Source organism: Dioscorea cayenensis, unplaced genomic scaffold (genome assembly GCF_009730915.1).
Source record: "Dioscorea cayenensis subsp. rotundata cultivar TDr96_F1 unplaced genomic scaffold, TDr96_F1_v2_PseudoChromosome.rev07_lg8_w22 25.fasta BLBR01001275.1, whole genome shotgun sequence".
Taxonomy (NCBI): domain Eukaryota; kingdom Viridiplantae; phylum Streptophyta; class Magnoliopsida; order Dioscoreales; family Dioscoreaceae; genus Dioscorea; species Dioscorea cayenensis.
The window spans coordinates 238652-249725 of record NW_024087666.1 but is presented as its reverse complement, the minus strand read 5'-3'; the positions used below and the strand labels follow the sequence as shown (position 1 = coordinate 249725).

The following is an 11074-nucleotide window of genomic DNA, read 5'->3' as shown; positions in this document are numbered from 1 at the left end:
ACTTCTTTGTGGTTCTATATTACAATGGAAATAAAAATTAATAATGCAAATAACACATACAATTAATTGCATAATTACTAAATAAATTGTACATACCTTAACATACTCGTCGTATGCACTTTTTTCACATTCGATGGTACACCTTTTGTAGTTCCAAACAAAACCACCCATTTCTAAAACCAGTTTTTGTGTGCCACATTGGATTAGCTGATAGCTCAATTAAGGCATCAATAAGGGCTTTATATTCTTCTATAGTCCAATAGTGTTTGTTTTGTCACCTACACTTTGATTGTGAATCTGAATCCATACTATAATCAAGAAGAGAAAAACATCAACACCAAAATTATGTTATATTATGTTAATAATTTAATCCTAGATTTAAATGAGTCTTGGTTAGTTGTAATTTGGGCTTCTAATTTGACTTAATGATCAGGGTCCATATATTAATTAACATAAAAAAAAAAATAACAACTTCATATTGAATTTGACTAAGAATTAGATAACAAAAAGTCTAATCTTACCTTGATTTGATTAATTTGGGTGTTATATGTTACACCAATTGGTTATTCATAACATGGCCTTGTTCAAATATTTTGGAAGTAAATAAACAAAAAATTACAATCTACTTGGACTATGTAAATGTTTTCTTAATTTGAACTACGCTCTCATTTCTTTTCATAATGTAAATATCAATTGAACCAAAAAACTTGCAAGGTAATGAATGACAAATACAAATGCAATAACATTCAGAAATATTAGTTTCCTCAATTTTTGGTAACCATAACATATAAGTAAATTGAACAAGACTCCAATATTATAGAATTCAGTCATAGAATCTTGTGAATGGATTCCATAAAGTTAGATTTACAACTACTATGAATGGAAATCAACCCAACATATTTTTAGATAAAAACAAATAATTAGATGATTAATTACAACAAAACGCAGAAAGTGGGGGTGGGAGTTTTGATGGAGGTTGATTCTTTTATAACCTTCTATTATGAATGCAGTGAATATGGTGGGAGATGAAAGGCCACTATTTATATCAAAAGCAACATAAATGTTCCAACATCAATACTATTAAATGTAAAGTATAAATAATACATCAATAAAAATATAACACATAAAAACACCCTTGTTCGGCGTATAGATACCAAACAATACAATAAACTTGAATCCCAAGAGTTAAATATACCTATGGTCATGTTAAACCTAATTTGTGTCAACTCATCCATTAGATCAACAACATTAATATTTTCTATATCATCTTGCAAGGTATCCTCAAACATTAGATTGTCAATGTCATCTTCTGCTGGGTCTTTGGCCATCTCCTTTCTAATAAAATTATGTAGCAAACAACATGCATTAATGATACATCATTGTGTACTAATGTTATAGAAACCTGAGTTGGATAAAATATTCCAAAGACATTTTAGAAGATTGAATGTTCTCTAGATCATATTTCTTGCAGTAGCATGTTTCGTGTTGAAAAATTCTTGAGGTGTAAATGGTTGATGTCCATCAGTGCAAGAACTTAAGTGATAACGTTGTCCTTGGAAAGGAGCCAGAAAACCATGGCAATTTGCATACTTGGCATCCACTAAGTAATAGAAGCCTAATGGAGAGTCAAATATTCTCATTTTCCAACGGTTTTATAAACCATTTATTGTTAATACTTCTTGAGCAAAAAAAACATATTTTATTTATCATTTGGAACCCTCAATCTATTGGGATTTGTTATGGTATCCCTCAGCTTTCAGTATATTCACACGGATATGTGTCACATCCAATACTCCTAAACAATTTTACATTGATTAAGAAATAAACTATTACTTAAAGAATACCTAGGATTTAAAAAAATTTATGGGCTTATGAGTTATTACCTTAAACTACTTCCATCTAGAGTCGTTTGAATTTTCAAGCGCAAGTTCTATTTTTTTCAACAACACACCATGGTAAAAAATAACCAGCTTTAAAACAACATGAAAATGTCGGCTAACTATCTCACTGGATAGAACAAAGTCAAATTTAATCCTATTCTTGACATGGTGTGCTATAATTTTTAAAAACATCGCTATCATTTCTTTGACCCCAATGTTTATCGTGCCACATAGCCATCGGTCATAGTTAGCAATTGGCACAAATTATGAAAACAGCGTCAATCCATGAGCAATTTATCAATGTCTTTTATATCAATCTCATAAACCACGTGATGGAGGTACTCATGTTGCTTGCGATGCCTAACAAACGTTAAATCAATCTCCTGTTGAGGCAACCTTTTCTATTGTTGTGTTGCTTTGTCGCACATATGGTGATCATGACACTTAAAACATAAAAGTAGCATATAAACATTGCGCAGTATACCTGAAGTTTTGAAACTTGCCCATATCTAAAATAACAAGGAGATATAGTCAATGTCACTAAGCTAACTATTAAAAATATGACAAAAAAAAATAAAACTTGTTAATTAACTACAATTGTTGTAAATTTATACCAAATATTTTCTTTAATGCATGGCATCTCAGTATTTCTTCAGTCTTTAAAAGTAACTAAGAAAACCATAAAACAAAATATAACAATTTTAATAAGATATAATTAGAATTACATAAAGAAATGGGATTGTTCACAGAATATTACGTCATATTCTCTCTGACCAGACTTCTAAATGATTTTACAACACTAACATTTAGCATTATACCTTGACTTGGCACACAATGTTTAGAGTAAAATTTGTATTGGTATTATTAATTATCAATCAATCAAGAAAACAGTTTTATAGATTTCTCAAGTGCACCATATGGGATAATATGTGAATATTGTCAAAAGCAAGCGCAACATGACATAGCACAAACACACCAAATTAAGTGTAGAATGAGAAAACAAAACAAAGGTGAATGTAAAAGCAAGCAAGTGATGTTGAGATATAGAACCTATTGGGAACCTAAAAAATATAGATCTGTTGATCTGAAACTAGCATCTAAGTATAAAATTATCCTAATTCCAATTGATGAACTCTCAGCAAGTGCACGGATCATTACTGGTAATAAAGTGGTACCCACAAGGGGGTAGGGTTGTCGAACTTCAGGGACTGGACTTCTAGTACTAGTTGATCTTCTAATGTCTAATTAACTGAAAGGGTGATGAAGGTATTAACTACTACAAGAATAAAAACAAAATGACAGAAGAACTAAGTAGACTAAGGTTGAATTTCAATAACAAGAGAGTAATGCCCCGGGATGATTCCTAAGTGCCAAAGATACTGACTTGAGTCTAATGCCTACCAGGCTACATTCTAAGATCCTTATGAGTGCTCAAAAGCTATGTTGCATCTACGGCTATCAATTACGCCAAGTTCTTGCAAGTGTAACTACGGGTTTCATACGCGCCAAGTTTTGACGACTACACTAGATAATCATAACTGCCTTAATCCACACACACCAAGTTTTACACAAGCATCTACGCAAATCAAGCACGCCAAGTTATGCAACACATAAATTAACACAAGAAAACATTAGAACTCCATAAGCATTAGAACTCAAGTAGTCAAAGCATCAAAGACAGCATAGTTCACAATCCCAGGCACCGTGGAACAGTTAGCCCCTTATGAATTCATACAAATGAGAGAGGAAGATAAAAATAAGGATGAGAAGCATCTAGACTTCCGCCCTTTTCTCAAAGTCTCCTCAAATGTACTTCAATAGCTCCATGGAATGGGCCACTCCACTTCTCCGAGTCTCTAACTCATCCTTGGCCTCCTTAGTTCGAGTGGTGACAGCTAATCATTTTTCCCTTGAAAGTTCCCCTGCTGGAGAAGAAAACTCCCAAACAGAGATGCCAATAAACCCTAAATCTGGGCATTAAAAATGACTTTTCGGGCTCGACATGGTCTGAGCATAGTCGTGCTCAAACCATGCTCTTCTTGAAGCTTCTAAGTAAAAAGGGCTAAGTGGCATCCAGAGGGAATCATGGGGAGAGCATGGTTGTGCTCCACCCGTGCTCAGCTTGAGCATGCCCATGAAAGGAGCATGCAGATCGTGCTTCCCCTAAAAGTATAAGGTACTCCTATCCCGAAGTAATCATAGGGAGATGGCACCCCCGTGCTTCACCCGTGCTCTCGTTGACAATCAGAGGAGTCTCAAACAAAGAAAACCATGGGGAAATGGCATGCCCGTGCATACATTGGTAACTTAGAAGAATTGTCTTCTTTGGTTGGTTTTGCCCCTGATTTCACTCCATATGTGTTATGAGCCCTAAAAACCTGCAGCAGAGACAAACATATCCAGAATAGCATCATTTATAAACAAAATGTGCTAAAAGACAAGATAAAGAGTGTATTGGAGGTATGCAAAATATGATATAAAATGCACTCATCACCAATCAAAATCTCAGTTGAAACGATGATGCTTACCAGAAAGAGAATGAGACAAGCAACAAAAAAAGTTGTATTCACCACCTTCTCTTGCAATCCAAAGAACCAAACAACACTAATAATTAGATGTTTCACTCTATGATGTACACCACCTAATGAGAAGAGAGATTGTCGAACATATTGCTTCTCGCAGGTGTTGCCGTTCTTTACCGGCACAACCAAATGCCCTATTCTTAGATGCTGAAGATCTAGAAATTAGGTTAAGGTGTTGCTTTCTAGATTAAATATCATGGACAAATTTGACATTTCAACCCCAAGAAGTGAACAATCCTCCATTTTTTAGAGGATTGGGACAAGGCATCTCACTCCTCACTCACTCCTCACCCACTCCTCTCTCAATCTCATTCATGGACACCCAAACAAAGGTATGGATTCACAAATAAATGAATCTCAATCCAATCCGAGAATCAAATGCCCTCTAAATGTTTAATTCTGACAAGCTTACTGTTTAGTTTTTCTTTTGCAGTTGTTTAGTGCTTAGATTTAAGGTGTTTAGTTATTCTTTCCCAGAAGTTTAGTACTTGGATTCTAAGGGATTGTTTGGATTGGCTTTTATATAGCCGATAAGTGCTTAACTTATAAAAAAAGCACTTATGTACTTAAAAAAAACATATTTGTATTAACTTTTCTATAGAAGCAGAAGCTGATAAAAAAAGCTGAAAAACAGTTTATTTTTTTCAAAAGCTAGCCATGTGGTGCTTTTGGAAAAAAACACTTCTCAAAAGCTGTTTTGGGGCTTGTTAAATTAATAAGTTACCCTTATCAAGTAGGGAAATGACTATGTTTTTATATTTATAATAATAATAATAATTGTAATTTAATTATTATAATAATACATTAAGTTATTATTATCATTAGTGTTGTCATTATCATTATCAATAACAATGTATAATAGTAACTTAATGAAAATTCAATGAATGCCCATTTTAGTAAGAAAAATAAGAAAAATACGAAGAATAAAGACTAAAAAAAACAAATACAAATAAAAATAATGAAATAGGAAAAAAAGAGAAGGATAACAAAAAGTTCTAAAAAACAATTATTTTTAACAAATGTGATTAAAGCACATATGAGGGACGTGCACATGCAAAAAATGTGTATGTAAGTTCTATAATAAATGTGCCCTCACACTGTTTAAGTTGAAATTCGAGCTCACCTCCTTAATGAGACATGAGTCCCTCTACACAAAGGATTCAATATGGTTTTTTAAAAAGTTGATTTAGATTTAAAACATGAAAAGACAAAATATATAAATATCTACGCATATGATGCTGTAAGGAAAAAAATTACAGAAGAATTTAGGGATCTTTGAATTTCCCTTGCTTCAATCCAAAAAAATTTATAATAATAATAATAATAATAATAATAATAATAATAATAAATCGCATATATATTATAAGAATAATGAATAAATAAATTATAAATTTTTTAATATATATTTATCTTTAATTGTTGAAAACTCCATGCAAATACTCCACAAAGACTTCATCCAAAACACTCATGGCTTCCATGCTTCCTTCCCCACCGCGCCACCACCACCACCACCCTCACCCTTTCTTCAAGCCCCAACCATCGCTTCTCCTTCCCACCTTCTCTCAACGATTCCGCACTTCCGGCCACCGCCTTCCTCCTCTGCGCTCATCTCCTCTCCCATCGTCCTCTGCCCTTCCGTTCGACCAACGCATGCACGAATCCCTCGCCATTCTCGACCTCATGCGATCCCAATCCATCACCCCTGATCCTTCCCTTCTCTGCACCCTCCTCAAGTCCTGTGCCGACGCTCAAAGCCTCCATTTTGGCAAGCTTGTTCACGAGAAGGCCATCCTCTTCGGCCTCCACACTGACACCTTTGTCTCCAATAGCCTCATTCACTTGTACTCCAAGTGCGGCCGCACTCGTTCTGCACAACAACTGTTCGACGAAATGCCTCTGAGAAATGTTGTTTCCTGGACCACCTTAATTTCCATGTATAGTAACTCTAATTTCCACAACAAAGCTCTCGACTTGTTTTGGTCTATGAGGGAGAAGGATGGCATTGAGCCTAATGCTTTTACTTATACAGTTGCTTTGAATTGTTGTGCCAGCACTGGTGATTTGGATATGGGAATCAGAATTCATGAGGATGTTGTTAAAGATGGTTGTGATGGTGATGAGTTTGTGGTTGTGGCATTGATTGATATGTATGCAAAGTGTGGGAGTGTTGGTTTAGCAAGGAAAATGTTTGATAAAATTACTGAGCCATCTGTTGAAGCTTGCACTGCTATGATCGAGGGGTACTGTGCGAATGATCGTGCTAAGGATGCTATCAATTTGATTAGGCAGACATTGCGGCGGTATAAAGTTAGTAAGGTAGCTGAACGGATAGGATTTGCAACTATGGTTCGGCCGTGTATTGTCAATATGGGTCTTCGTCAAGGACAAGAAATACATGCGCACCTTATCAAGTTTGGGCACAAACCGGGGATGAATACTCTAACATTGCTCGTTGAATTGTATTCAAAATGTGGCAAGATGATGAATGCTTATGATATTTTTAATAAATTGGTTGTTAAGGATGTGGTTTTGTGGGGTAAAATGATTTCCGGTTTTGTGCACGATGAATTGTATGGGGAAGCATTGAAAGTATATGCAGAGATGACATGTTCCGGTTGTGGTGTTAACGCTTCTCTAGTGTCATTTGCTTTGAAGGCATGCATTGGTTTGTTGAGTTTGGAGGAAGGCAAACAGATACATGGTAGAGTGATTAAAGATCCTCGCTTGTTGCGAATTTCTGTGATTCATGACCTTTCGAAACTGTATGAATGTTGTGGGAAGCTTGAAGAAGTTCACAAGCTGATGAAGAAGCTGCCAAACCTTGCGATTGTTGGTGGTGTTGAACGCATTGCAAATGGAGCAATGTAAAGGCAAGTGATTTATCTATATGTACTAATTTAGCTGTAGATTTTGATGCTTTATTAAAATTGTAGGTGACTCCCCAAATGTTACTGAATTTGACCTTGATGGTTGTACTTAGATGTTTATAGAAAACAAATTTATTGACATTTCTTCTATCTGGTGGGAAAAAGATCCTCCATGTATTCTTGCTATATTAAAGATAGCTTGTCTGATTTGAATGATTACACGCATACATGTCTGTGATTTATTTCATGCATCTGTGGAAATCTATCTAAGACTCAGTTATAAAATTATCACGCGAGCCTGCATAAATTTTCTTTTTTTAGCTGAAAACCAGTTAGTAGAACTTCTCTTTCATTCAGTAGTTCTTTGGTGAAAGCAAATTTGCATTCCTTGTAACTTTTCATTAGAATTAAACAATATGCCATGATTGACCATGCTTTGTTTTGGATATTACTTAGGTTCTTTCTCGCCCGGATGCATACTCCATCAATTGATAAATTGGGATACTTATTAGAAAATTTTGGGTTTCAGCTTATGTGTCTTTATTATATTAGGTTACTCTCTGTTAGATCTTTGTTTAGGATAAATAAATATCCTCCTTTGTACAGAGTTAGCCCTCTTTTGTACAGAGTTAGCTTATATAATTTAACATTAATCGAGTTCATATGATCTGTTCTTTATGACACTGAAAGGAATTGATATTCCAAATTCTTTTATTTAAGAAGCAACCCACACGAAAAATCTAACAACAATTTTAAGTTTTGCTTCAATTTCAGTGGACATTGTGCTCATTCAATAGCTTGTGAACAAAAATTAAGAATTATCTTATTTCATTGCAGGGCAATAGCCCCTCAAAAATGGTTACATTTTGCAAGTTTAGCCGCTATACAAGATCTATAAAACAAATGAAGCAAAATTTTTTATTGTATATACAAGAAAAAATTTATGACGATTTCTATTTCTGTCACAGTGTATCATCTTTGGTTGAGGGAACCTGTGATTTCTTGGTGCATGGGCTAGCAGGAATCAATGGTGAAGCACAGCATGATCTTGACTTCCTTGTGTCTCTTGGAGAAAGGCTCACTTGTTCTAAGGCAAGGACTTGCAGCTCAGAAGGGTAGTCCCTCACACAACCAATCCTTGGTCCAGCACCTGTTGTCCACTTGAAGGACAACTGTTTCCCGAGTTGATATGATTTTGCTCCTCTTCTCGAGTCAATCCTCCTCAGAATCCAATCTTGAGGTACCGCTACATGTTCCTCCTCGGCAGACTCTTCCACAAAAAGATTTTCCTTGCGGAGCATGTAAGAAGCCATGGATTCATCTTCCTCGTCCTTGGCAACCATGGAGTTACCAATTTTAAGTCTCCTCGGCCTCTTGAACTGTGTCTTCAAGTTTGTCTCCATGTTTGTTTCTTCTTCATCATCAGAGCTTTCTTCATTCTCCGCCTGCTTTTTGACATTGTTCGTCATCATAGATGTTTGTTCTTGTTCTTCTTCTTCTTCTGCATGGCTGCAAGAGTTAAGTACTTGCGGCGGCATTTCAATATTTGTCAAGCCTTCAGTTGCTGGGGTTTTCTCTGTTAGGCTCTTCTCAGTTAGGTCCTCTTGAGAACCATTACATGCAAGGCCGGTGTTGCACCGAAGGCTAAATCCGGACTCATCATCATCTTCAGCTGGACTTTTCTGCAGATAATGATAAAAGAAGATCATAAGTTCAATGAAGTTAAGTATTTTGGATGATTCAATTCAAAAGTTTTTACGAACCTTAACATCAGTGAGATCAACATAATGCTCTTTCAGAAAGCTCATGAAGTCCTGAAAATTTTCTTCGGTTGGCCGGTAATGACCACTGTGAGGCCACACAGCCTGTAAAAACAATGCATAATTGATTGATTAGTACATGAAGGAAGGAAAATTTTGTCCGTATCGAAATAGAAATATTCTCTTATGATTACCTTCAGAGATCCATTTTCCACCACTAATCTCCCTGCAGCAGATGTAGCTCCTCCAGCCAAGAAACTGGAATGCTGAAATACTCCCTTCTTTTTCTGCATGGACATAAACTTAACTTGTATCAGAAACGATAAGATGTGTTCGATCCATCGGTGATTTTGTGGAGATGAGATTTTACCTGCCCGACATACATAGCCTTTGATGTGCTCAGAACAAAGATCCACTTTGTCCCTTTCAAGCTTTGAGTTGTGTCTAGTAGTTGTCTGCTGCACTTGTAATAGAACTTTCCGTCTTTGATTATAACTTCATAGGCCTCTCTTTCTTTCTGCATAATCATATGAAACCAGAAAAACTTGTCATTCATTTATCATCTAAAACTAAATTCAATTGTAAGATTAAATCGAGCATCGGGTTCAGACACGCACTGGACCAAGATATTTTATACACTGCTGCTGGAGCTTTGATCGGGAACATCGTTCTTCAATATTGACTTCCTTCCCTTCTCCGACATCTAACCAGTAAAAGAACGGCTGCCGGCTCTCGCATTTAAGCCAAGAATCATAATAGAAATGAAGATTGTGCCCGTATCGATGTCGTGGATCAATCTGCATCGCAAATCAATACAAGTTAAGACTATGAAAACAAATCCAAGTTCCATGTGAGAATTCAGTTTTATTTCTATTGTAACATTTACCGCTTCTAGCCAATGCTGCAAGGCCAGTTTCCGGGCTTTTTCATTCTTCGACAAACCTTTCCCAACCTTAGCAGCTTTTGTTCTTGCTCTCGACCACCGGGAAACAGCAGTTTCCTGCTTCTCAATGTCGAAGAAAGATATGGAACTTCTTCTGAGCAATGCAAAATCTAGCAATTTCCACCTGCATTATGCATCAGAATATAATCAACACATGGTTTTATTCACACAAACAAGCAAATGTTTCAGCATTAACATTTGATTTTCACTCACCATCGCTGCTCAACAAGAACAGCACAATCTGCGAGTTGTCGTCGTGTCCTAAAGCTTTTGTAAACCTTCTGCAGCTTCACCGCCGCTAAATGTTTCGGTTCATTGGGTTGAGCAAGAAGAGTTTGTGGCAAATTATCATTGAAAAGCCGAAACCCGGAGTTCTTGAATCCATCTGACTTGGGAGAATCCTCCTTCTCCGTCGTCTTCGGGCTTTTTATCGATATATCCATTTCTTTCTTATCTAAATCCAGTGACCCTTCTATGATCAACTTTCCAGAGCCTAAAGCTCTGAGAATAGATGATGATTCATTGTCATTGGAATTGAAACTAAAGGAAGATCTCAAGGGGGATTTCTCATTGTCTCCATTGAAGCTCAAGGATCTAACAATGAGAGATTCAATCCCCTCATCAAATGCATCAGCACCTGGACATGTGAATGTTATTCCCATTCCAATCCAATCCAAAGTCTTTCCTTCCCTGCTGAATATTGTATTATTATTCATACATCAAACAATCAACAAACTTTGAAATAGAGTGAATATTCAAGAACAAACATCAAGAACAATTAAACACATACCTGAAGGTGACAAGATAGTGAGAAATGGAGAAAGGGAGAAAAGAAGACACAAATGGCAGAGGGTGTTTGGGGGAGCAAGCAAGTGACAAGCATAGGATGAAAGAAGGCAAGGCTGGATTTATATAAATGTATAGGTAGAAGAGGTGGGAATGCAGAAGAGCTTGATTTTCCAACCACGTGTTAAGAGAGATAGAAAAAGAGCCAGAGAGATGGTTTAGGCTTGACACAGTAATCCTCACACGGAAATCGGAA

At 36.2% G+C, this 11074-nt stretch overlaps 2 protein-coding genes across 3 annotated transcripts; one reads left to right on the top strand and one right to left on the bottom strand.

Annotated features, from left to right (window-relative positions):
- Window positions 1–5913: 5913 nt before the first annotated feature.
- LOC120256047 (pentatricopeptide repeat-containing protein At4g39530-like) lies at window positions 5914–8370 on the top strand. 2 transcript variants are annotated; one of them, XM_039263818.1, is made up of 3 exons: window positions 5914–6396; window positions 6514–7332; window positions 8298–8370. In XM_039263818.1, the coding sequence occupies exons 1-2, from the start codon at window positions 5930–5932 to the stop codon at window positions 7328–7330; spliced, it is 1284 nt and encodes a 427-aa protein (XP_039119752.1). In that variant the 5' UTR covers window positions 5914–5929; the 3' UTR covers window positions 7331–7332; window positions 8298–8370. The 2 variants fall into 2 exon arrangements, with proteins under 2 accessions (XP_039119752.1, XP_039119751.1); XM_039263817.1 differs by having other exon boundaries at window positions 5914–7332.
- Window positions 8192–10919, bottom strand: LOC120256046 (IQ domain-containing protein IQM2-like). The gene is made up of 8 exons (XM_039263816.1): window positions 10823–10919; window positions 10246–10722; window positions 9976–10156; window positions 9707–9886; window positions 9460–9606; window positions 9284–9376; window positions 9093–9194; window positions 8192–9011 (listed from the first exon to the last, which is right to left on the bottom strand). The coding sequence occupies exons 2-8, from the start codon at window positions 10692–10694 to the stop codon at window positions 8292–8294; spliced, it is 1872 nt and encodes a 623-aa protein (XP_039119750.1). The 5' UTR covers window positions 10695–10722; window positions 10823–10919; the 3' UTR covers window positions 8192–8291.
- Between the last annotated feature and the right edge of the window lie 155 nt (window positions 10920–11074).

Bases quoted from the DNA above. Each gene is read 5' to 3' on its own strand.
- LOC120256047 (XM_039263817.1), top strand. From the start codon at position 5,930: ATGGCTTCCATGCTTCCTTCCCCACCGCGCCACCACCACCACCACCCT.
- LOC120256046 (XM_039263816.1), bottom strand. From the start codon at position 10,694: ATGGGAATAACATTCACATGTCCAGGTGCTGATGCATTTGATGAGGGG. The intron at 9,377-9,459 runs GTAAAATCTCAT...ATGTCCATGCAG, and splicing joins AGGCTATGTATGTCGGGCAG to AAAAAGAAGGGAGTATTTCA. The intron at 9,195-9,283 runs GTAATCATAAGA...TTGTTTTTACAG, and splicing joins TGGAAAATGGATCTCTGAAG to GCTGTGTGGCCTCACAGTGG.